At 37.8% G+C, this 26,846-nt stretch overlaps 1 protein-coding gene across 1 annotated transcript; it reads left to right on the top strand.

Annotated features, from left to right (window-relative positions):
• Positions 1-396: 396 nt before the first annotated feature.
• GFAP (glial fibrillary acidic protein) lies at positions 397-26,846 on the top strand (the record flags this gene model as incomplete). The annotated part of the gene is given in 11 exon segments (XM_081933232.1): positions 397-474; positions 476-519; positions 521-1,051; positions 5,108-5,168; positions 12,037-12,132; positions 14,841-15,002; positions 16,197-16,322; positions 17,253-17,473; positions 19,530-19,573; positions 20,835-20,920; positions 25,497-26,846. Coding segments are annotated over 11 exon segments (1,491 nt in total). The 3' UTR covers positions 25,539-26,846.

Genomic DNA, 26,846 nt, shown 5'->3' with positions numbered 1-26,846 from the left:
CAGCTATCTGTTTTTGAGATTAATCAAACTCCTGGCATTTGGATGCTTAAATAAAATGCAGTAGATTGCTGAGAATGAAACAGACAGTGCTATTCACATTCCAAAAATGCTAATGTTTGCTATGCTTCTCAGTCTGAAACCCTTTTCTACTGCTCTTATATCAAGGTAACTGGGGTGGTTAATGATTGCAATGCGGGGAGGTGGAGGTGCAAGGGGATCTAGCATCATATTGCCTTAAGACGTGAGTTACAAGGAGATGGTGGCCATCATAGGCGGACAAAGTCATCCAAGTGCTTTCTCTCTTTTTTTGACCAAGAATGCTCAAAGCTCTTGCCTAATGTCTTTCTTTTCTCTCTTTGCCAGGGCACAGGGCACTTGGCATGGTAAATATGAAATATGTTGGGGCCTGGCAGGCAACCCATTCCTCCCCCTCTTCCAGCCCTTCACAGGCATATGATCAGGCAGGGATGGTTAATCCTTCGGCATAAAACCCTGTGCAGCACTCAAACAGAAAACCCTGAGTTTGCAGAGCCTGCAAAAACAGGTTGACCATGGAAGGACATAGACTCTCATCCTACGGAAGGCGCTTCGGCTCACAAACCACCTCTGTCCACCATGGCTTGAGGTTCTTGCCAGGCCGCAGATACTTTCCTCCATCTCCCACTACCCAGTTCTCTGTCACTAAGCTGAAGACAGCCAGGCTAAGTTTCCATTCTGGCCCCAAGTTCTCTGACAAGGTGGATTTTTCTTTGGCCGATGCTCTCAACAGTGAATTCAAAGAGACCCGCAGCAATGAGAAGGTGGAAATGATGGAGCTGAACGATCGTTTTGCCAGCTACATTGAAAAAGTTCGCTTCTTGGAGCAACAGAACAAAGTTCTTGTTGCTGAGCTCAATCAACTTCGAGACAAAGAGCCCAATAAATTGGCTGACATTTACCAGGAAGAGATGAGGGAGCTACGTCATGAAGTAGACCAACTCTCCAACTCTAAAGCCCGGCTGGAGATTGAGAGAGACAACTTGCTGGAGGATCTCAACAATCTCCGGCAAAAGTAAGAAAGACTTTCCAGTTTTCATGAGGGGGGACAGAGCATTGAAACACAGAAGTATAGGTGGAAGTTGGGTAACGCTAAGCTTTAAAATGGTCTAAGTCTAGGATTTCCAAAGTGATCATTAGGGATGATTTAGTCAAGATCTGTAGCTTCTGTATTTGAAATCAATTTTTCAATCAATCAGATTAGTCAAATAATTTTAGGGACATATTTGCATCACTTTGCCACATTCTGCTTGGCTATGGAATTGGCTAGAGCAGCTTTCTGCAAAATAGGACCCTTCAGATATTAAGACAGCAACTCCTAAAATTCCAATTAGCTCAGTAGCCTAGAATTTTGAGAACTGCAATTTCAGCACATCCTAGAAATTCTTTTCTTCAGCAAGACAATTAATAATGGTAGACTTATCTTAGTGAAAGCTTCCAAATCATTCTAATCTTCTCCTGCAGTACCAGGCAACAGCAGAGGTTTGGGAGAAACATTTTCACCAAATCTGATAGTGGAAATCTGAATTTCTGGTCAGCATAACTTATAAACTGAGCATGAATTAATGTAAAGACTTTCTTGAAGGTAAAAAATTTAGAAATAGGCAATTCATTTCATAGATAGCTTCTAATTATCTGCATTTCTTATTTCTGAATTATAATTGCTCAATTATTCCTGGGAGATTTCAAGTAGATAGGAAACCCAAGTAAATATATACTGCATATATACATAGTGTGTCCCAAAGCTGCTTTTTCTGGAGGCAGCCTGGACTTTCTTGTTTTTTCTTTGAAGACATTTCGTTTCTCATCAAAGAAGCTTCTTCAACTCTGACAGGATAGTGGGGAATGGAAGGATTTATATTCCTTGCAGACAGCTGGTTATATGCATCCTTTTAGCGGGTCCTTGAAGCACTTGGAGATTTATCTGTGTTTTCAGGGTCACTTGAGTAGTGCTCCTGGTTCCTACAGTCTGCAATTTTTCCTCTGGAAATCCAATCCTACTCCCACACCATTTAAAGGGTGTTCATCCCAAATTGTACAGGTCATACAGGTGACCTTAAGGACACAAATAAACCTCCAAGTGCTTCAAGGATCCTCTAAAAGGATGCAACTTATCTGCTGCCTGCAAGGAATATAAATTCTTCCATTCCACACTATTCTGTCAGAGCTGAAGAAGTTTCTTGGATAAGAAGCAAAACATCTTCAAAGAAAAAACAAGGAAGTCCAGTTGCCTCTGGAAAAAGCAGCATTGGGACAACTATGACCTGAACAGACTTTTATGCATAATTTGTATATATTGGTTGGTTGGGATCAGAAAGCAAGCTTTTTCTATAATAGTCCCTCCTTTATGGAACATTCTCTCCTTCTGAAGCCAGAGTGGTCCCAATCTTGTTAGCCTTTCATAAAGCCCTAAAAGCCCATGTTCCCAGGCCTGAGCTGTTGAATGTGCCAGGGGTTCCATTTCCTGGCTATATTGCTAAAGGGGCAAATATTTTGCTCTTGTCTATCTTGAATTGGATGCTTTAAAGGTTCTTTACTGGTTTTGTTGGTTTTGCCCAGTCATTGACTGAGATGGGTGGCCATAGAAATTAACTAAATAAATAAACAAACAGACAGACAAATAACATTGCACCATATTATAGCATGGACAAGCCAGCAGAGCTGGTGTAGAGATTAAATTTGCTTTAATTTAAATGTAACTCATTTCATTTAGTTAATTTGTACTTATTCCAAATATTTAACAAATTTCTTCCTTTGGTCCCAATTGAAATTAGAATTCATTGTCAACTTTCAGAAGCACTGTAGTGCTTCGGTTCTGTTGTTCCATCCCCATTTCAGTATAGCTACTGTCTTCCCTTGAAACTCAAACTAAAACAAGATCATTATAGGTGTTACAGTAGGAGCAAACCATATAATTTTCAAAATCAAGAGAGTGCTGGCCCCATTATTAGACATGAGGAAGCATTTTCCTCAGTTGGCAGTTGCTGAGATGACAAAAGATTTCTATCATTCATAAATAACCTCAGCTACTTTGTTGCATAATCTTTAATCAACTACAAAGGAAGGCTTGTCCAAGTATCCGCAGGATTGAGTGAAGATGTAACTTCTATATCTGTGATGGAGAACCTATGGCACGCGTGCCACAGATGGCATGCAGAGACTTCTCTGCAGGCATGCCAGCCATCGCCCCATCCCAGCTCCACCGAGCATGCATGTGTGCCTCCCGCCAGCCAGCTGGTCTCCTGATTGCTGCTGTGCATGCATGGGGCACCTGCAGGGGGCGCGTATGCGCATGCGTGGAGGGCGGGGCACTTGCATTGCATGTTGAGGGTGCACGTGTATGCGCATTCTCCCACTCCACCCCTGCACCAATCTGGAAGCCAAAATGGAGCTTGGGGGTAGGGTACATGTACTGGCGATGCATGCACATGCACGGGGGCACTCACATTACATTTTGGGGGAGCACACGCTTTGGGCACTCGGCACCAAAAAGGTTCACCATCACTGTTCTGTACATTGCATGTGGAACAGGGGAGGGTCTAAATTGTGTCCTCTGCGCCAGAAAGCAAAATGACTTTCCTTTCTTAAAGGAGATCTTTGGTTGTAAAATATGGCGGACCGTCTTTAGATGCTGGCCTGGATTTATCATTCTTGGAAGAGGGAAGCCTACAGTGAGGGAGATGGATGGGACTGTGACCAGTATGAAAGGAAGCAAGGAAAATATATTCCTGGAATTTTTTGGGGGGAGCAGACCAGCAGGAAGAGAGCTATAGCACCCTAAGAACAGTCTTAGAACTGTTCCTCAAATATGGAGGATCTTTTCTTTTTTTAAATTGCCATGGTTCACATTCCCTACTATGATAGGTAAATCAGTTCCCTTCCTGTTTTTGCAAGCCTGTTTTCTTTCACTCCCTGCTTTCCCTTTCCTTTGACTTTTCCATTCTGTAGGCTGCTGTGACACATTGGTTTTTCAAGAGTTACAATCTAGACCAGGGGTGTCCAAACTTGGGAACTTTAAGACTTGTGGACTTCAACTCCCAGAATTCCCCAGCCAGCCATGCTGGCTGGGGAATTCTGGGAGTTGAAGTCCACAAGTCTTAAAGTTCCCATGTTTGGACACCCCTGATCTAGACAAACACATTTACAGGTGATCTTTGGACTTAAACCGAAGACTTGCCACGAATAAGAAACATTTTTTATTTACTTGTATCTTGCCTTTATTATTTTTCCAAAAATCTCAAGCAGCAAAGATATCCATCACTTTTTCCTCCTCCTGTTTTCCCCACAACAACAACCCTGGGAAGTTGGGCTGAGAGAAAATGATTGGCCCAAGATCCATGAGGTGGTTTTCATGGCTGAGGCAGGTCTTAAATCACAGTCTCCTGGTTTCTAACCAAATGTTTTAACCACCAGACTAAACTGGCTCTCTGTATGATCCTATAGCACCTTGCACCCAATATTGCAGCTATTCACGCCTGCTCTGAAGAACTGTACGTGTGGGTTGCCCTGCCAACCAGTTAAAATTATGGAATAGATAATAGATAATAAGAAAAGAGACTAACTAGCTCTGAAAAAATATAAAAATAAAAACATTTCACATTATTTTATCCTCTGGAAATTGCATATTCCCCTCAGAGCCAAGTGTTAAAATCAGTTAAAAGACCTGAGATTAAAGGAATGAACGGTTGAAAACTGTTAATCACTTCTCACTATTTTTGTCAGATTCCCAGATCACACATCCACACAAAGCACACAAAAGACTCTACCGGTTTCCTTCCTCACAATGGCTGATGGAAGGGTAAAAGTTGATTTTCCTCCTTGCAACTCTTGTTGGCCCTTTCAGTGTATTCCTAACAAAAATAAGTTATTATAATTTTTATAATCTGAAACTTTTATTGCATGCAGAAGTTTGGATGAAGAGTGTGTTTGAACTGCAGGGAATTTGCAAAGGTTTGAGTGGAGGCATTGAACTTGATGTTTGTCCTTGAATATAGCCTCTGGTGGAAGAGTACTGATCATTCAATAAACCTACCTTACTTTTCCACCCTTCTCTCTCTCACTCTCATTTAAGATTACAGGATGAGATTAATCTGCGCCTTGAAGCTGAAAGCAATTTGTCTTCCTACCGACAGGTAAGGTGGCAAAATGACAAGTTCTGTCTTGGAACAATGAAAAGGAAATATAAGAAGTCCTCAGAATTGTTGCCTCATTTGAGATGATGGTTCTTTTGTTGTATTTAATTATTTAACTGTTTTATGTATGTATTTTATAACGCATTTTAGTGACTGTACACCGCCCCGAGTCCCTTTCGGGAGAAGGGGCGGTCTATAAATACGAATAATAAATAACTATAAATACGAATAATAAAGTATTTCACTTCAGGGGTATTTGCTGATAGGGAGTCAAAAAAGTCAAGATGGTGGTCATAACCAAGTGATCAAAGTCCTACTCTTTCTTATGTGCAGTGTAACAGATGTACAAAGGGTGAGGCTTCAATCATATGGTTGTGTTCACTATGAGATAGCCATCATGGACATCTTTTGCACAGAAAATTATTCAAATGCTGAAATTAGGCTACTTGTATGTTAGTTGAAGCAGCTCTTTGAGTGTGTTCATTATTTCTGATGAAACTAGGAATTTTTGTAAACTTTAAATGAAGAAAGAAAGAAATATTCAGAGGTTCAGTATCAAGCACTCACTGTCCTCTGGCCTATCCGGATAGCTGCTATTTATTCTGGACTTCATACACTTTATTCACTATTTTTAAAAGGTAATATAAATCAGGAGTGGGTCACTTTTTCTGAACAAAGAGCAACACTTGAACTGCACCCCAAAAGGTGTGCTTCAAAATGTAATGGAAGGATCCAAGATAAAAATTAGAAATTAATTGAAATCATATGTATATTTTAATAATTATGTTTACACAGTTAAAATTACATATGATTAATATTAATATCATGCCACATGGAGAGTCATTTTTAACCTCCTGAATATTATTTGTTCTCAGATGAGATCGAAACAAATGCATATTTACAATTTTTATCATTCACTTCCTGAACTATAGACATCACTCCTGCATATACGATATATGTCTATATATACATAACCAATATAAACTTACTGATTAGATTAAAAATACACCACACTCCATTTTGCTACACCTAAATAAACAAATAAATAAATAAATAACCAAGCAAACAGATTAGATCAGATCTGAGTTCTTGAAGAACAGAGATAGGATGCCCTACTACTAATGGTGCCTTGCTCTCTGTGATAGCTCTGAAGTTAGAGGTAGAAATAGTAAGAAATTTGGGGGAAGTGTGTCCCAGTATACTCATTATAGAGTTCTGTGGTGATGATAGATAAAGATGTATTTTGGAGTTTAAAAATCAGAATAGAATAAATTTAGAGCAATTATAAGTAGAAACCCATAGAAGAAGCTAATGAGAAAAAAGAATGAGATTTTTTTTTAATTTATTCACTTATAAAATTTTTATAGTACCCAAATCACTCATGGTAACTCCAGGTGGCTTAGAAAAGTAAAACTCCAACTCTAAACCCAATGAAACTTCACTCCCGACTTCAGCATCAACAATCAAATAAACAATTTGATTGGGGTCAAATTGCTTATTTGATTATCACCTTGGTGTCCATTGACAAAACCATACTCCCAGGGCTTTTAAAAAGAGTATCAAAGTGGGGGCCAATCTTTTCTCCAAGGGGATGATGTTCCACAGGGAAGGAGCCACCACAAAGAAGATCCTTCTTGGTCCAACGAGATCAGGGGTGTCAAACTCAAGGCCCACGGGGCAGATTTGGCCCAAGGGGTGCTTAGATCTGGCTTGCAAAGCCGCCATGAAAACAGTGAAGGACAGGCCCATGGTGCCTCTGCCACCAAAAAAAGAGCTTAGGAAGACTGGATGCAGCCCTTGTGAGCTCCATTTTCACTGGCAGAGGGTTGCAGGAGGCCATTGCAGAATTCGGGAGCCCATTTTCGCTGGCAGAGCACTCAGGCCCACCACAAGTGCCCCCAACATGAGTGACATTGAACTGGTCATGCACATCCTGGCCCCTAAGGTCATACACAACCCTGGTATAGCCCTCAATGAAACCGAGTTTGACACCCTTGCGCTAGATGGACCACTTTAAGGAAGGGAACTCATAACATACCTGCCTCCCCTCTCTTTAAGAAAAACACCAGTATATCAGTTGCCTAATTCCAAAAGAAGGAGATAGTAAAAGCACAATTCCAGTTAAGAAATAAAAATGAAGATAGCAGAAAAAGACTAATGCAACCAAATTAAAACTTTACTGAAAATCTGTAAAAAAAAAAAGATGCACACAAATAACAGAAAAAGAGTCACATCACAAAAGAATAATAGAAATAAGTAGCCTAAGATTGGCATTATGAAAGCAAAAACTGCTTTAGTTAGTGAAGGATGCTAAAAAATAACAAAAAGGGCTTCTTTAAACATGTTTAAAATAAAAAAGGAGAAGGAAAGCATCATATTATCAATTGCTCAATGAAGAAGATCAAATGCTCAAAAAAAGAAAAACAACCCCAAAAGACAGAGGTATTCTATTCCTATTTAGTTTCAATCTTCTCCAACAAAAATAAGAATGTATTCCATCAGGAAGTTAAGAGCAAGTTGAAGAAACAGGACCAAAACTTGAAATTGATAAAAGATAATCAAGGAATACTTATTTACTTTGAATGAGTTTAAATCTCCAGAGCTAGATGAACTATACCTAGCTACTCAAGAAACACCTTATTGATAGTCTGGCTGAATACTTTTTAATCTTTGAGAAATTGTTAAGAATCAGCAAAATGTCAAGCATCTGGAGACAGCAAATGATATCACTATCCTCAAAGGAGGATACTACAACAAACTACAGACCTATCAATCTGGCACTGATACTGTACTTGAGAAGATTCTTGATCATTTTGAAAGAATCTTGAAAATTAATCTAATTACCAGAAATCAGCATGGATTTGACAAAAGCAAAGAACAAATTAGTTTATTAGTTCTCTGTTTCTCTCTTTGATCCTTTCAACTCAGTATTGACTTCTAGTGACTGTCTGGACAAGTCCTGCAGATTTCTTGGCAAGATTTTGGAAGTGATTTGCCATAGCCCCCTTCCTAGATTGAGAGAAAGTGACTTGCCCAAGATCACCCAGATGGCACTAGAATTCACAGTCTCCCAGTTTCTAGTCTAGTGACTTAAGTACTACTGAGTACCAAACTGGCTCTCTCTTGGGGGTTCTGTACTATTCAACAGCTTCTTTAAAGTCTTAAGTGAAGTTGGAAGAAGCACTTATAAGATTTGCAGAAGACCCACAATTATGTGAGATAGCAAGCCCTAGCTAGAAGATAAAAATAAAATTCTAAAGCATTCCTTTAAGTTAGAAAAATGATCAGAAACAAACAAAATTTAACCAAAAGAAATGCAAAATTTTCACTTAAGAAATATAATCAAATACACCAATAAGTGTGCATTGATATGGGCACATGTGAAAAAGATCTTAGAATAGAATGCATCTGTAAACTGAATATGAAATAGTAGTGAGATATAGCTGCAAAAAAATATATACAATTTTAGGTTGCACCAATGAAAGATTACCATAGTTTCCAAAATATCCAGTAATTCTCAGGCCAAACAAAAGTATTACGTCTCCAGCTTTCAATGCTGGGGTAACAATGGACAAAAATCCATGAAGCTGGAAAGACAGATAGAACCAACCTGATTTTAGTGTTTTGCAGGCAGATATTTTGGCAATACTGTGAGAGGTTTCATACAATTCATGTAAGATTCATGTAAGTAAACCAACTTACTTACTTGTGTCATTACTTATATCAGGTTAAATATTCAAAAAAGAAAAAAAATAGATCCAGGAAACTAAAGACCTATCAGCCTGACCTCAATGCAGGGAAGATTCTGGAAAAGATAAGCAACGAATCAGCAAACACTAGAAGCAAACAAATAATAACCAAAAGCCAATGTCGGTTTGTCAAAAACAGATCATGACAGACTAATCTTATTGCATTCTTTGACAAAGTGAGAAAATTAGTGGACCAGAGGAATGCTGTCGATATAGTTTACTTGGACTTCAGTAAGGCATTTGACAAAGTAGATAATAACTTACTACTAGTTAAAGTAGAAGAATGTGGGTTAGACAGCATCACCACCAGATGAATTCATAACTGACTGACCAACCTCACTCAACATGTAGTCCTCAATGGAACTGCATCTACATGGAGGGAAGTATGCAGTGGAGTACCCCAAGGCTCTGTTTTGGGCCCAGTACTCTTCAACATCTTCATCAATGATTTGGATGAGGGGATAGGTGGGCAACTCATCAAATTTGCAGATGATACCAAGCTGGCAGGAATAGCCAACACTCTAGAAGATAGGCTTAAGATACAGAAGGATCTTGACATACTTGAACATTGGGCGCTATCTAACAAAATGAAATTCAATGATGAAAAAAGTAAGGTTCTACATTTAGGCAAGAAAAAGAGAATGCCAGGTACAGTATTTGTGTACTTTGCTCAATAGTAGTAACTGTGAGAGGGATCTTGGAGTTCTAGTGGACAACAATTTAAATATGAGCCAGCAGTGTGCAGCAGCTGCCAAAAAAGCCAATACAGTTCTAGGCTGCATCAACAGAGGGATAGAATCAAGATCATGTGAAGTGTTAATACATTTTATAATGCCTTGGTAAGGCCACATTTGGAATACTGCGTTCAGTTTTGGTCACCACGATTAGAAAAGATGTGGAGACTCTAGAAAGAGTGCACAGAAGAGCAACAAAGATGATTAGGGGATTGGAGGCTAAAATCTGAAGAAGTGTTGTAGGAACTAGGTATGTTTAATGAAAAGAAGGATTAGGAGAGACATGATAGCAGTGTTCCAATATCCCACAAAGAAGAGGGAGTCATGCTACTCTCCAAAGCACTTGAGGGCAGGACAAGAAGCAATGGGTGGAAACTAATAAAAGAGAGAAGCAACTTAGAACTAAGGAGAAATTTCCAGACAGTTAGAACAATTAATCAGTGGAACAACTTGCCTCCAGAAGTTGTGATTGCTCCAACACTGGAAGTTTTTAAGATGTTGGATAACCATTTGTCTGACGTGGTGTAGGGTTTCCTGCCTAAGCAGAGGGTTGGACTAGAAGACCTCCAAGGTCCCTTCCAACTCTGTTATTCTATAAATTCTAAGTGTATGGCCAGGCCTGGTGTCAAGTCTATGAAATCAAATGAACATATGTGCTAACTATATAATAACACTGGTAACAACGTGGAAACTTGGCCCAGTCTTCTTCTTCTGTTATATTTAAGATTATAATTTGGAGACCTTAACGGTTATGTATACTCAAGGCATTCTTAAATAAGGCCATGGTGAATGCAGTCTCTGATCTAAATGGTAGTATTGCATTTCTATATTATCTTTTTTTTCCAAACCAATTTTGTGCAAAGTTTTGCTTTTAAACAAATGTATAATATACTATTTTATTCCTTTCTTTTTAAGTAGTTAATGAATTTCTTCTTATTCACTTGCTACTGTATTTCCTAATTATCCTTAATTAACCAGTTCCAGTTCCCACTGAGAATCAGTGGATAGTGTGAGAATAGAATATATTTTATTACTAGGTTAGATTTGCAATCAAGGAAAAAATATCCTACACATAAAACAGAATTTTTATGAATGGACCATGCGCAATAGCAGTCTTGCCGCCCCCTCCCCCCACAGGAAATCAGATGGAACAAAGTGCCTTTCTGGAGAGAGTTTTGTTGCACACATTAGATTTCCCAAGAGAAATAATGGCATATTTCACATTCACATCATAAATGTATCTTCTCTGAACTGAGTATGAAAAGTGTCATTCCTCAATAGGGGACCAATCCCCAAACTACCTTTTGTGCTGCCTATACTTCTGTAGTTTAATAAGATAGCATTTTATCAATAAAAGAATTTTTAAAAAGTCTTATTAATAAAATTATTCAGGAAATACATATGGGGTGGGTGTAATTGCATTGAAACAATTGCATTGTTTCTCGGTGCTTGTTGTTTTAACTGTTCCTATACTGTTCGTATCCCGCTACTTTAAATAATGCTACACTTTTTAAAATAGATTTGGTTTATAGGATTGCTATAATGAATTGCTATTGAACAATGAGCAAAAATGGCAACATTGAATCAGCCTCTTGATCTGCTCAATACATCTCATCATCAATGGATGAATTAAAGCAGGGTCTAGCAAAGGCCCAGTGCTGAGGCTTGGCTTTTCCTCCGTGGTTGGCATATAGGTTGTCCTCAACTTAAAACTATTTATTTAGTGACTGTTTAAAGTTACAATGGCACTGAATGACTCATAATGACCGTTGCAACATCCCCATGGTCATATGATGACAATTCAACCACTTGGCAACTGGCATCTATCTATGATGAGATCACGGGATTGTCATTTGAATCCTTCCCAGCAAGCTTCCAAAAACAGTTAATGGAGGAAGCTGGAGTCATTTAATGACCACGTGATTCACTAAACAACTGAAGTGATTCACTTAACAACCATGGAAAAATGGTTGTAAAATTGGGCATGACTTACTTAATGCCTTGCTTAGCAACAGATCTTGGGCTCAATTATGCTCATAATTTACAGGGCCGTCTGTACAGTTGATCCTCATTTAGCTATTGGGACCAACAACTCAGTTGTTAAGCAAAGTAGTTGCTAGTAAAATCACAACCTTGCTTACAATCTTACTTGAGTTTTCCCTTGCTATGCAGACCTGCAACAATTGCAAATCCAAGGACTGGTCACAAAGTTACTGTTTCATCATATAACTGCAAATATTTGTTATAACGGGAAGTAATAGACATAATTGCAAAGGGTCGCTAAATGAGTCAGTGAGTGAACGGACTACCTGTATTGTTGTTGTGCTAAATAAATTGAATAGGGATGATTTTCCCTCTCATATCACAGTTTCTCTGTCCCCACAGGATGTTGATGCTGCTGCTTTAGCCCGGATTGATCTGGAACGCAAAATTGATTCATTGCAGGAGGAGATTATATTCCTAAAGAAAATCCATGATGAGGTACAATAGTTCACTATTGACATTCTGTGGGTTTTTTTAAAAAAAACTGAGTATGGAATTGAAGACTCGGGTTATTTGCCTTGCTAGACAATGTTCGTTTTTCTTTAACATCTACAATCAGGCTGGGTTTGCACATTGCACAATGCCACAATTGTTTTATCTTAGCAAGTTTGAACCCTGATTATGAAGTATTAATCCACAAATGTGTGAACCATATCAATTTTCAATTACAGGAAAATTGGACAGCAGCTTCCCGTAACCTGCTATCCTGAAGATGTGCATGTCCAGCCAGTACACCCAAGACCCTTGTTGTTCACAAAAATCTTAGAAAGGGTTTTGTGCAAAATACCTTGCTCCCTTTTATTCAGAATCCTCTATATTAAACATTTGTAGACTAGACGTGTCCTGAAGAGATTATTTAGTTTTGAGGTACATAGTTTTTAGTGGGATAAACTCCACATAGTCCTGTTCTGCAGTATGTAATGTGCAGACAGCACAAGATTTTGGAGGACTGCATGCAACCCCAAATTCTCAAATTGTACACCCCTGATTTAATCCAGTCAGCAGACCCATAATCAGAAATGGGCATATTTCTTTTACCCACAGACTGTACTTAATTTTATTATATTTGAACTGGGGGAAAAAGCTCAAAAAGGCAACTTGAGCTGATCTTAAGAATGCTAAGTGGGGTTGACCCTAATTAGATTTTAGATGCAAGGGCCAACCTCAGATTATAGTGTGAAATTGAAAAATACCCCAAACCCTCATGTACTGTTGCCAAGATAACTGCATGGGTGTCTCCAAATAGTCACAAGGAGTTAAAATCAACTCAAGAGAAACATTACTCACTTTTTTAAAAAATCACTTTGTTTAGCCCTTGGCCAAATATAGCCTTCCAAGCAACTGTTACTTCATGTTTCTTTGCTTGCTTATGAGCTATAGCTAATAGGTAGCCTTTAAGCCACAAGTGTTTATAAAGTTTCTGAGATACATTTTTTTAAAATTTGGACTCTTAGATTAGGAATCACTGCACTCTGTGACTCTCCAATATGATGGAGAGTGTTAAGAGATTCATCTCTATTTCTAGTCCAAAGCTAGAGGTATAGCCTCACTTATGGAATATACAAGGTATGTCAACCGTTCCTCCTAAATTATTTACCTCCAAGCAATGATGTTTCTATCAGGTGGTCTAACATATCACTAGGACTAGGAGAAAGCTTCCTGAGGAGCTTATATAAGCAGACAAAATCAAGCCAAGCCATTTTTATAGGGATTGTGAAATTATTTAGAAAGTGTTATAACTAACAATAACAACAGTTATAATACTACCAACACTCCAGGTTCAACCACAATTAAAATTCTTAGTTAAAAAAAGCAAAAAATTCAAAAACACTATAAAATCAATATGCATTCTACAATCCCCATTAAATTAATACTTATAGAGATAGTAAGTCTTTACTAGATAGATTATGATTGCTTTTGCTGATACAAAATTTTATGACATTTTATACTGCTCTGATTAAAGAACGAGCAACTTGAAAAAGGGGAGAGTGGAAGCAAAGAGATAAGAAATGCTCCATTTTGGTAACCTCAGAAGGATTAGAGTAGGGCTAAGTATTACTCGTTTCTTCACACGAAGGAGAATTCTGATCTACTTTGCTGACAAAAATTAGTATTGAAACAGCAACAAACATACACACATACAAACACAGTATTATTTGTCACATGAGCATATGAAATTTTTAGCAATTGATTGTTCCTCTGAATTTATGAAGTATGTATCTCATACTTGTGTAATGTAGTGAGGTGGGTGACCAAGAAACTTTAGACATTATCAACCTACCTCAATAGAACTGTTGGGAAAATCCATGTAGGAAGACCATCCCATGCACCATGTATAATACCTTGAATATCTAGAGAAGGGTGGAATATAAATATTTTAAAAAATGAAAAAAACATGAATACAATTTAACAGTAGATGTACTGGGGGAAACTAGTGCTGACATTGCAGGCATAACTGGAACAATTCTCCTGCAAATTCTGCCCAAGTTTTCGTTGTGGAAACCTTGTAAAGATTGCTCTTAGAAAAACCTCATAGGCTGTGAATTCTTAAATTCAGTCCTTTAAGAGGACTTCTCTCTCTCTCTCTCTCTCTCTCTTTTGTTGTTGTTGTTGTAGTATGAAATAAAATTGACTGGATGATTAGTTAGAAAGGAAAAAGACAGCCTTGTGTTAAAAGATGGCAAAAGGGAATCCCAATAGTCAATGATGAATCCCAAAGGTCATAGATCTACCCAAATGTTCAGTGCTTTGGAAGGAACAATCAGGGATCACCACTCACTTTAAGACACCACTTTTATACAAGCAATTGCAAAATGGTAAGGTAAAACTGCTCCGAACTGAAGCACTTGATATTTGAGGGAGGAGAGAGAAAGGGTTCCAGAAAATCAGGTGCCATTGCTGCAAAGGTTCTGTTTTCTGAGTGTGTAGAAAGTTCATTACAAATGAAAGCAGGTGCCTTTAATGATTCAGCCATCCCTGTATACCAAATAAAAAACACATGCACAAACCATGTTATCTTTCCCATAACACTTGTGTGATATTGTATGCCTACATTCTCTAGAGTTGCTTCATTCCACTTCAGGGAAACCCAGCCTGGCCCCAAGTCTGATTTTATTGGTTTAAAAACTTTTCCATCTTTTTCTCAGGAACTGCGGGAGCTGCGGGAATATTTGCAGCAGCAACAGGTTCACATTGAGATGGACATGACCAAGCCTGATTTGACATCTGCTCTGCGTGAGATCCGCATCCAGTATGAGTCAATGGCCACAAACAATATGCAAGAGACTGAAGAATGGTACAAGTCAAAGGTATAGCCACAATATAATGGACAGGAGTAAGAAGAGCTATTAGCTAGGGAATGTAGCATAACTAGGGGCTTCTGTTCCAATATCTTTTGGACAGCATTTCTCATACCCTGTTTCCCCAAAAATAAGACTGCCCCAGATAATAAGCCCAATCAGGCTTTTGAGCGAATACGCTAAAATAAGCCCTCCCCACAAAAGAAGCCCTCCCCTAAAATATTTAAATGCATCTATAGCCGGTCCCCGCCATTTCCTGTGGGACAGGGGGAACATACCCCACGTGCCCCACATGCACCTGCCATCCACGCAGAACAGCCTCGCAGAGGCTGCTCCTGCAAACCCTAGCTACCGCGCCCTTTCTCTTAGTGATGACCGCAAAAAGAGGGGCAGGCCAAGTGATACTAGGGCTGGTAAGAGTGTCCCAGAAACAAAGACAGAACATCTGACCCTCTCTGGATTACTCATCCTTGGGCCATGGACTGAGGTTAAGGGGCATCCTACACCTCAAAAATAATAAGCGCTTATTTTGGCGGTCAAAAGAAAATAAAACCCTGTCTTATTTTTTGGGAAGCACTGTACTAAAGAAGGTGACTGGGCTAATCAAGATATAGGACATTGACTGGAGTAGGATGGGCAGCAACAAGTTTCTCTTCACTGTCAGAAATGTGGGCTGTCAGTGTTATTTGCAAAAAATAAAAAGTGCTGCCTATTTAGCAGGCTCTAGGCAGGTTATATTTCACTTCTTTGCCAAATGAGTGAAACTCCTTTGAGGGGAAGATGAATCATATTTACTTTGATTGTAGGAATAAGGACAGGGATATGTGGCTAAAATCAAAGATTCTTTTGTTCTGCTCCAGCTGTATCTGTTGCTGTCATTGCCTTCATTATTATTATTATTTAAAAAGTGGATTTTTAAAAAAGACAATTTGAAACCCAGTCAACAAAGAGCAGGCGATTAACTGTTTCGTATTACCTGCTATATGGAAATTGCCAAGATCTGATTTTCCTCTCCTCTGCCCATTTGAATTGAGATTTAGTGTTTCCATTGATAGGGAAGCTAAAGACTCTTTATGGCACAGATCCAGGAATTGTTAAATGGTCTTCTTCAGGAACTGAGATGATGAAGGATTGGAAAGGTCAGATAACATTGTTTAAATTTCTGGTTGCAAGCTTTGAAAACAGCTGACTTGTATCTGATAGTTTGCAGATTTGAGTGATGCCGCAGCACGAAACATCGAGGCACTGCGTCTAGCCAAGCAGGAAGCTAATGAGTACCGGCGGCAACTGCAGGCCCTCACTTGTGATCTGGAGTCTTTTAAAGGATCGGTAGGTAGAGTTGATGCTGGGAAAAGCCAAAAAGTTGAAAACATGTGGCTAGCAGGAGGTTGGCTGGTCCCAACTCATAGTTTCTGGAATAGCAGAGTGAGGGTAATTAGTAACTTTCTCCTCAGTTACTTCAGATTATGAGATACAACAGAGCATTTCTCCACTAACTGAAATCATATATTTGTCGCACACACACAAACTGCTCCATCAATGGCCAGTCTACATAACTGCATTAGAGGGTGATATGGAACCTCAAAAGCCCTTCCATCAATTGTGCTGAGAGCAATCAATGGCTATTGATTCCTTCTTTCTGAATAAAAATAATGTAACTTTTACTTTCTTTGTATTGCAGGAACTGCCCTTTTCTGTATTTTAATATTTTTATTAGTACAAAGATACCAGAAAAATATGTGTCTTCATTAAACAAAATTTTTAAATATGTGAAATTGTGTTTGTTTTTCTCACTCGATTTCTTTTAGACCAATATTTCTACACCTTTGCAACTTTAAGATGTATGGACTTCAATTCCCAGAATTCTCAACAGTGGTCATGTTGGTTGGGTAATTCTGGGAATTGGTTACTTTTAGGGACTGTAGTGTGATCAACATTGATGTAACTTAGAGTTTCCTGTGAGCTGTAGCCAGGAGATGACTGTTCCTTTGTGCAGAGTATAATAGTGGTTGATCATTGCCTTACTGCAGTGGTTCTCAATCTGTGGGTTGGGACCCCTTTGGGGGTCGAACGACCCTTTCACAGGGGTCGCCTAAGACCATCGGAAAACACATATTTTCGAAAAAATATGGAAAACCTACAATAATTTTATGGTTGGGGGTCACCACAACATGAGGAATTGTATTAAAGGGTCGCAGCATTAGAAAGGTTGAGACCCACTGCCTTACTGCCTTATCAGGAAACTTTTCTTCCTGGCAGAATGAATCTTTGGAGAGACAACTGAGAGAGATGGAAGACCGCTATACTCTTGAGACTACCAACTATCATGACACAGTGATTCGGTTGGAAGAAGACAGTCGGAACTTAAAAGAGGAAATGGCTCGTCATCTCCAGGAATACCAAGAGCTCCTCAATGTCAAGCTGGCATTAGATATTGAGATTGCTACTTACCGCAAACTCTTGGAGGGAGAAGAGGGCAGGTAAAATGCAGGTCCATTTCTTGTACTGATTCTGTTGCACAACAACTTTACCAGTGAAATTGCTGAGAATCCTGTCAGTGGTTAGACTTGCCCACTCAGAAAACTGCAGCCTTCATTTGTAAATTAGCTTTGCTCTAGATATAAACCAGAGTAATAATGTCCTGAAGTTATAGAATAAATTGTACCATATCACCCTGGAATCGTATTTTAAATTTTCTCCTTACATTAAGTTCTTGCAATTCCCTCAAGCAAGGAACTGGCAAAAGAAGAAGCTGGATGGGTTTCTAGGGAAGCACAGGCTGCATAACATGTAAAAAAAGGAGTGCTCTTCAGGTCTCCTTCCTCCATTTGTTTTTAAAGAATCCCAACAGATTATGGTATCAGCAAGCTGAAAGAAATAATTTAAAGCCCAGGCAAGAGATCAAGGAAATATTTTCCATGCTCTTGAAGCTGGCCAAAGGGACTGAAAAGTCACCCCAGCCTGGGAAGAGCGAGGCATTTTTCCTTAGAATGGATAGGCTGAAAATCTGAAGAATTGCCTGAAATTGCAGCAACTGATACTAGGAAACAAAGGCAATGTCAAAGCCAGAAAGAAATTCAACCAGGAGGGAAAAGCAGACAGACCTAGGGCTATTCTTATGAAGAAGCTCTGTAGCAGTTAACTAGGACACCAATTAAGACCTATTAAAGAGCCCCAATGGTGATGACCCACCAAAACAGGTCTGACCGCCAGCTATTCTCCATCCTGTGTGGTACATGCCTAGAAGAGGAAGCTAAAAGACAGTGAGTCAGGAGGAGTAACTCCCATAATTACAGTGAGCACACATCTTTATTATTAGGGACAGTCCCTTATTTCAGAAAGCTGAACTTTAGATAGATGTGATTTAATTTACTTTCTGGGTTTTCCTCTTGAATTTTCCTTTGTAAAGGAAAGATATAAACATTTTTAATCCTTGCGAACCTCTTTCCAATTTGCCCCTTTCAGGTTTGTCCTTTATTCCCCCCACCCAAGAAGTTATGATTCCTGTACTCATGACAGAACCTGCATCAGACCCTGGAGGACCGGGTACGGTCAGGAGGTTACTTCTAGTACAGCAGTCCCCAACCTTTTGGACTGGTTCCACGGAGAGAGGTTTTTCTGCAGAACGGTTTTGCGCGCTGCCTGCATCCTGCTTTGTTTGTTTCCGCTGCCTGGTTTCTGGCATGATGCAGATCAGTGCCAGTCCACAGATCAGGGGTTGGGGACTCCTGTTCTAGTGAATCATAGAAGGACTATAAGGACCCTTCTCAGTACAAGTTGCCTAGCCTTACACCCTTAGAAGGTAGCTCGGAGAAGAATTGCATTACCAACTGATAGCCAACTTGATAATTAACTGCCAATTAATTAAGTTGAACCTATCCACAATTTCAATCTGTTTTCTGCTTGCAGGTGGGTAGGTAGATTAATGGATGGATGAATATATAGTTAGATAGATACTAATTTGCATCTACAATTTAAAATTATAATCTATTCTCTCCCTTTAGAGTTCTTCTGGCTCATTGTACTTGTGGAGATCAGGTCTACTTCCAAAGCTGGGAAGAAGATTATGAAACATCATGAGACAGATAAAATATACACCTCTGGGTTGACTTGCTTTTAGTCAGACCCACAGTTTAATATTTTTAAAAGTGATCCAATACAATCACGTTTGAAAACAAGACATGCCCCTGTCCAACAGTGTATCATATAAGCTCAAAATTCCAAATTCACCGTGCTAAAAGTCTTCATTTCATTCAGGAATGTGTGTGGAAATCACCTGACTGTTATCCTGGGATCTGGGGGGGGGGGAATGGTTGTTTTGCTATTTCATTTCAGTTTGATCAACATCTCTGTCAGATTTGTGTTTTTTTTTCCCAATAGTGTTTGTTTGGTCTCATACCTTGTCTAAAACACAATCTGAAATTAACTGATGAACTGAAATTAACTGATGAACTGGACAGAGACTGGGAAAGAAGGGGAAAATGAAAAGATTAGTACTTAATTCTCAAACCAACTGTTCCTTGTTTATTTCTGCAGAATTACTATCCCAGTACAGACTTTTTCCAACCTTCAGATCCGAGGTGAGATATTCATTCTCCTTCCAGGTCCCTCCTGCATGAATCAATACTTTTTTTTTCCTGAAGAACTAAATGTTTTGTTTTTCTATTTCTGACAGTGGGCTATAGAAAGAGGGTTTTATGTATGGTAGCTGATTTTCTTTGCAACAAGGAACCTTGGTAAAGTGCCTTTTATGGAAATATAATTATTATGCTTATTATTATTTGCAATCCTTTCAGTAACCAAAGTTCTAGGATTATAAAATAACTTACGGTAAAAGAATAAAGCTCTGGAAACATTAAAAAGAATACAGTAAGTATGAGAAGGATCAACACAAACAAACTTGTTTATAAACTTGTTTATTTCCTTCTTAAGTCCAATAATTCTGAAGAGTTTTCGCAAACATTGAGATTTTTATCGATTTTTTTTTTTAATCCTTCCTTGTTCAAGTCATTAACTGAATCCAGAGTATCCTTTCCCTTGCTTTTGCATCTGTAGGGAAGTTATACACTTCAATGGCAATTTACTATCTCCTCTTCACGGATATGAACAAGTTCAGTAATGCTGGAATGTTGGATCATCTCAAGGCCTTTTGTTGCAATCCAGCACAGAAACACTATAGGTCCTGACATTCAGCTAGCTTAGAACAAAGTAAACTACATTTATTTGTATATTTATTTATTTAAATTTATTTGCTGCCTATCTTGGCATAGACAACTCTGCTGATAAACCTCTGCTTCTGACTTCCAAGCCAGTCATTTAAAAATTCTTATCCTTGATAATCAATTCCATGAAACACAGAAGCATTATCATGTTAGATGCTACTTGTTCTTGTGTTGATTTTTTATACATCTAAATTACTACATTTTTGTTTAGTCTAATTTAGGAGAGGCTGTTTAAAATATTCTAATCTAAAAATTGGATCTATCTTGTACCCTTAAATGATTTTTAATGTCTTCTAACATTAAAAATGTCATTATGGATTAGTTATGTCCAACAACATTAGTTCTGTTTAGCCTATTTGCAGCACTATTTAGCAAAGTTTCTTCCATGTTTTCATGCTAGGTATTCAATGAAACAATATTAGCGAGTAAAAGATAAGGTTTTTTTTTTAAATCAGAGTCAGTTTTTTTCCCATCTCACCCCTCTAAGAAAGTCAGCATTTCTTTGACATTACTTCTCTTATGGTTTCATGTCTCAAACCTCACTACAAATCACCAAGGGCTCCCAAGTCAAATTTATACTCAGTGGCAGTGACCCAGTTGTTCTTTCCCTCTTTACCAGAAACCAGCCTCGACACAAAGTCAGTTTCTGAGGCTCGTCTGAAGAGGAGCATTGTGATCAGAACAGTGGAAGCTAGAGATGGAGAGGTAGGCAATAGCTACCTATGCATTCAAAGCCTTCCTTTTTTATCATACAGTTCATCTGATGAAATGTTTAATGAAAAATCTAGTTTGACCTGTTATTTTCAAACATCTAAAACATCCACGAGCATATCTGCTCAGAATCTCCCTAATTATTTTTCATTCCCTTTCAGCTAAGGAATTCTTAATTTACAGATTATTAGTCTGTGATGTTTCTTTCTTTCATCTTTTTCTGCCATCAATAGGTAAATGACATTATCCTTTTTAGTTTTCAAGCTTCTTTATAAAGTACCAGTAAGACAAATTAATGTTTATCATCCTAACTTGTTGAACCAAATCTTTAAATAGCCAGCATTAAGGGATCTGCTTTAGCTCAAAACCAATAAGCATCGTATTGCATCAAGACAAGAGGGGAAAAAGGCATGGAAATGACGTCGTAAACAGAACAACTTTGAGATCGCTCAGTAGAGTGCTCAAAAATCTTTCTCTCTTTCTCAGGGCAACAACAATAACTAATTCCCCCAACCTTCTTGAAATTATAACAAATAATATCATTGTGCATTACTGCAATGACAGTCTTATTGTTCAGTTTTAAAAGATAAAACAATAAAACGATAAAATGATAAAAGATAATAAAACTTTTAGCCAGTTCCCATGTCCTCCTGTACTGGGATTCCTTGTTTTTAACATATTTAATAGTACTCTAGTATAGTTGCTTTCTTGCTATATCTCCAATTTACCACAATGAAAATATTGATAAGATTCCTATTTTATAAATAGGAGTGTGTACAATTAAAAATAATGTTACTTGTTCTAGAACTAATGTATGGCCATGAGTATGAAGAATGAAATTAAGAAAGAATGAAGAAATAATTCTATAATTATTATTTTTAAAATGATTTTATTAAAGATTATAATTGCAGTAGTAAAAATTAATACAAACTATGTAAGAGTAGAAAGAAAGAAAAATGCAAAGGATCCTCATCATAACAGGTATAAACAATTTTGATAATTTTTAAACCTTTTAATTTACAACCCATGATTTCTTCATCTCATGTCTCAACTCCTATCTATAAACAGAACAGAAAGTATTAATATTTCAATTATTGTATCACTAAGTGTTGCCAGTAATAACAACATATCCATTTTATCCTTGGTAAATAAACTGACTTCATATTCCTTCCTTTTACTTCTAACAATCTTAATTTTTAATCCATTTAAGTAATGTAGATACAAATTTCTTTTTATTTCTTTTTTATCTGTTCTCATCCAAGCTTTAACCAACCTCATATAAAAGGATTATGAATCATTCTCTTGATTTATTACTTGAAATTTCCTTCTGATTTTTAAAGCATCAACCAGTTTCTTTTGTTTTCCCAATGAAGCATCTTTTTCCATGTCATTCTTATAACCTGTAATTTTTAGATCCATCTTCAGTGCCAACTCAGTCTCTGTTTTCCTCTTCTGCCATTTTTTCCAAAACATCTTTTAGACAGTCTATCCATAGAAGTAAACATCACCACGGACACTGTTGATATTAACTTCAGATTCCATTTGTTAAAAATATATTTTAGCATTTTCAGTGTTATAATATTTTACATATTCTGTAGCTGCTATTCAGGTTTATTTTTAATTAAAATCTTTAGTTCCCTCTAGTGTCCACTTTTAAAAAATTGATTATCTCTTTTATGTCATAGAAAAAATTACAACAAATCAACTTTTCCCATAGGAAGAATTCTTTATAATTAATTCCTAAAACTTATTTCAAATTATCTGGAAATTTAATCATTTATAACTTTCTATAATAACAGTTTTAATGAGCTTTTTGCTGTTTATTTAAAAAAATATTGTTCTTAAACTTGTAGCTAAATTTTTCTTTCATTAAGGATTAAAGGCAGACTCACCCAGGGTTTTCAGACTTGTCAATCCAAAGGTTCCTAATAGCTGAAAAGTAGTTAATAAGCAATTTCTGAAAGTGAATAGGAAAGGAATTATGCAAACCAATCGTCGTTTTGAAGATGCTGACCATGGTTTAGCTTTTTCATTATAGAGAGATGTTTAGCTATCCAGGAAAAGATAATTGATCCTTAATTTACACATCACCAAATTCGATGAGCAGCAGATGATAGAGTATGAATCAATTTCCTGCCTAACCTTCTAAGTCTGATCATTTTGGATTATAGGGTATAGGGTTTCCTGCCTAGGCAGGGGGTTGGACTAGAAGACCTCCAAGGTCCCTTCCAACTCTACTATTGTATCGGATTGGATTGGATTGGATTAGCATGCAGAAACTATACAACTTGAATCATCATCATCATATTTAGGAGTACACAGTGGGTTTCATCATGTATATTAAAGTATTTCAGTCACATTTATAAGATAAATCAACTTCATTTTAAGCTAGTGGCTCACTCAAAATGAGCATTTCCTATTTATAGTTTAAACACATTTTTCCTCCTGGGAACTTCCCATTCCCCAAAACCTCAAGTGAAGTTTGAAATATTCACTTCCAACCACCTCAGAAAGCTGAGAACAAGGCTACGGCAGCTGAATGTCTGGTGGCAGAGGAGAATAAAATATAGTCTGCCAGGGAGAATAAACCACCTCTAAGTTCAACAGAGCTGTAATACCTAGTGAAAAGACCATTTCTGCTGTGATTTGGTTGAGGAGCAAAACTCTGATTTACTTTCTCACTATAATGAACTTAGTGAAGGTAGAATACCCTGGAGCAGAACCCAGGCCTGACACGGCCCCGAACCGCATTGAACAGCGCACATGGGCACAGCGCATGTCTGGCACGCATGGGTTGCGAACCAGTCGTAAAACCGGCAGCACCCACCCCTGCTCTGGAGGTGATAAACTGGGATACAAACCCAATGCGAAGGCTGCACAATAGAATACCATTTACAGAGTTATACATTTTATATGGCCAATTTTATATGGCCAATAGATCTCTACAATTATTTTTTCAGTATGTTGCTTTGCCATATGGCTTAGGTAGGGCTCCTTGGTGAGCTTGGTTGTTTTCTTACAGGCATTTCATTACCAAATTAGGCAACATTATTAGTCTGATGATATTACCTAATTTGGTAATGAAACACCTGCAAGGAAATTACCAAATTCAGAGTACATCAAGCACCCCACACCCTGAGCTACAAATATTCTCTTCTATTAATACTTCCTAGGTCAAACTAGACATGTCCTTTTCCTGCATTTGCTTTGCCTGCCAATCATAAGCAGCAGTGTATTACCACTGTGTGGTGAAATATTTCTCCTTAAAATTGCCAATAAACAAAAACAGATCATTGAAGGCCATTACAAAACTGCTTCACAGAATAGCTAGAAAAGAAGGATGGGATAATAACAGCAAGACCTTTCTTGGGAAAACTTGAGGAGCCATGAAACACTTCACCCAGCAAATCAAGGAAATATTGAAATTGGCCTTTGCAGTGTTTCCAGGAGACCAGGGATGAATATATTAATATTCCAGTTGCTGGAAGGCCTGTAGCAATGGCCTATCTTTATAAGCATGGAAAAGCCTATGATGCGGTTCTGAAAGTGATAGAAGGATTGTATTTATCTAAAAATATACCTGAAGATATAAAAGAAGGCATTTGAACATGAAGCTTATGGAAAAGAAATTTACTAGGTCTTTCGGCTAAGACCAAATTTCCCCTTCAAAGTGCTTTACAAATTTGTCTTTCGTCCAATAGCAAACAAAAACAAAAACAAAACAGAGCTGAAGGAAGACCGAAGAAAGATTCTTAATCAAGTAAATGTGATGAGATCTTATCCACCAAGATTCACATTTACTTTTTTAAAAAGCCAAACAAATACAACAACAATATAAACAGGCTAAGGGAGATTTTTCTATTTTATTAGTCTTTTTTTCTTAGCTGGAGTTGAGTAGAATCTCAAGTGCCCTCTTGTGCTTATAAGACAGACTGCAGTTGGTTAAAATCTTTCTTAGCTAAATTCAGGTGACAGGTACTACATGTTCATACTAGCATGTATATTACAAACCATTAGTCAAATTAATACATGAAGGTATTATTGTGATAAGAAGAACTGAGAGATGGATTAGTTGCTTAATTTTTAGTATTAAGATAAAAATCAGTGAAAACCAAATGTTTGAAGGACTGTCATAGGGAAGAGGGTGTCAGTTTATTTTCCAAGCATCTGAGGGCAGGGCAGGAACAATTGGGTGGGAGCCAGTCAGTGCGAGATTCAATCTAGAACTAAGGAGAAACTTCCTGACAGTGAGAACAATTACTCAATGGAACAACTTGCCTCCCAGAGTTGTGGAAGTTCTATCGCTGATGGAGACAGCACAACCATTTGTCTGGGATGGAATAACATCGTCTGCCTTGCACACGGAGTTGGGTTAAAAGATCTCCAAGGTCATAGATTCTATGATTCTATATTTTAAACTCTATTTATTGGTAGAGAAGTATTGGTAGAGAACTATGGTTTTTTTTTTTTTTTAAAGAATGCAAAATGAAGCATGTCTGAACAAAATGAATAGAAATGTTGCAATTAACACCAACTGATATAACTTTCACACTCTCTCCAAACATTGTAGGTGATCAAGGAGTCCACCCAAGAACAGAAGGAAGTAGCATGAAGTAAAAACCAGTACATGGAATACTTTTTCTAGCTTAGGATGCTAAGAGAGCTTTGCATCCTTCTAGTCTTCAACCTTGGCAGAAGAGAAACAGTTTTGGATCTGCAGCAACCTTTGAAAATAAGAAATATGCAAATTTAACTACCATGCCAGAAAATAACCAAATAACTCAGTAGCTGGTGCTTCAGCTGATTATAATGGCTTTTTTGAGTTTATTTTTATCTTCAATATTTCTCTTGCAGTGCCCTTTGGAGTGCCCCAAATAGCACAGTATTTAGGCCTGGCTATACCTGTCGTCCTCAACTAGAACAGTTCACTTAGTGACTGTTCAAAGTTACAACGGCACTAAAAATGAGATTTAACTGTTTTTCACACTTACAACCATTACAGCATCCCCATAGTCATGGGATCAAAATTTAGACGCTTGGCAACTGACTCACATTTATGACGGTTGAAGTGTCCCAGGGTTATGTGATCCCCTTTTGGGACCTTCTGATTAGCAAAGTCAATGGGGAAGCCAGATTCACTTAACAACCGTGTTATTAAGAACTGCCATGATTCACTTAACAAATATGGCAAGTAAAATGGGGCAAAATTCACTTAACAAATCTCACTTACCAACAGAAAGTTTGGGCTCAATTGTGGTCATAAGTCAAGGACTACCTGTATTTTGCTAAATAATTGTTCTGGGCTGGCTTAACAGCTATAGCTTGATGTTTCTCATTAGAATCAATAAATAGGAATCATGTTACTGCTGAAACTGCTGGTTATGTTTATGTGTGAAAATCATTGACCTAAAGGGAGTATAATTTAGAAGTAAGCTTCTTTACTGAAGATGTATGTCACAGATAGTAAAGCTTAGATGTATTATTTCTTAGTCATGAAATCAAATAGATTACTTGAGGACAAGAGAACTAATGCAGGTGGCACACCCACCTTGGCTTTTGTGTTGAGATTACTCCATTTTCTGGCAAAACATGATTTTACAAAATGTATAACAGACTGAAATTTGGAGGCAAAATATCCTACTATGAGTTTACAATGAAAATAATTCATGAGGAAGTTTTAGCTCCTTTCCTGGGAAAAATATGCAAAGATTCCCAAGGGCTTATTGTACCTTTGCAAGAGGGAATCTTGGTCAGCAGGAAACAAGTTTTATTTAAAAATAATAATTCCATTTGTGGTTTGCTTACTTCAGATAATATAGTATTTATTTATTTGTTATAATTACATGTTGCCATTCTTCCAAGAGCACAAGGCAACTTGCAACAGAAGCTCCTTGCTGTAAAGAGATTCCAAATTGTATAA

The sequence above is a fragment of the Natrix helvetica genome (assembly GCF_964273705.1).
Source record: "Natrix helvetica genome assembly, chromosome: Z".
NCBI lineage: Eukaryota > Metazoa > Chordata > Lepidosauria > Squamata > Natricidae > Natrix > Natrix helvetica.
The sequence above is the reverse complement of the archived record's forward strand: the minus strand, read 5'-3'. Positions and strand labels throughout refer to the sequence as shown.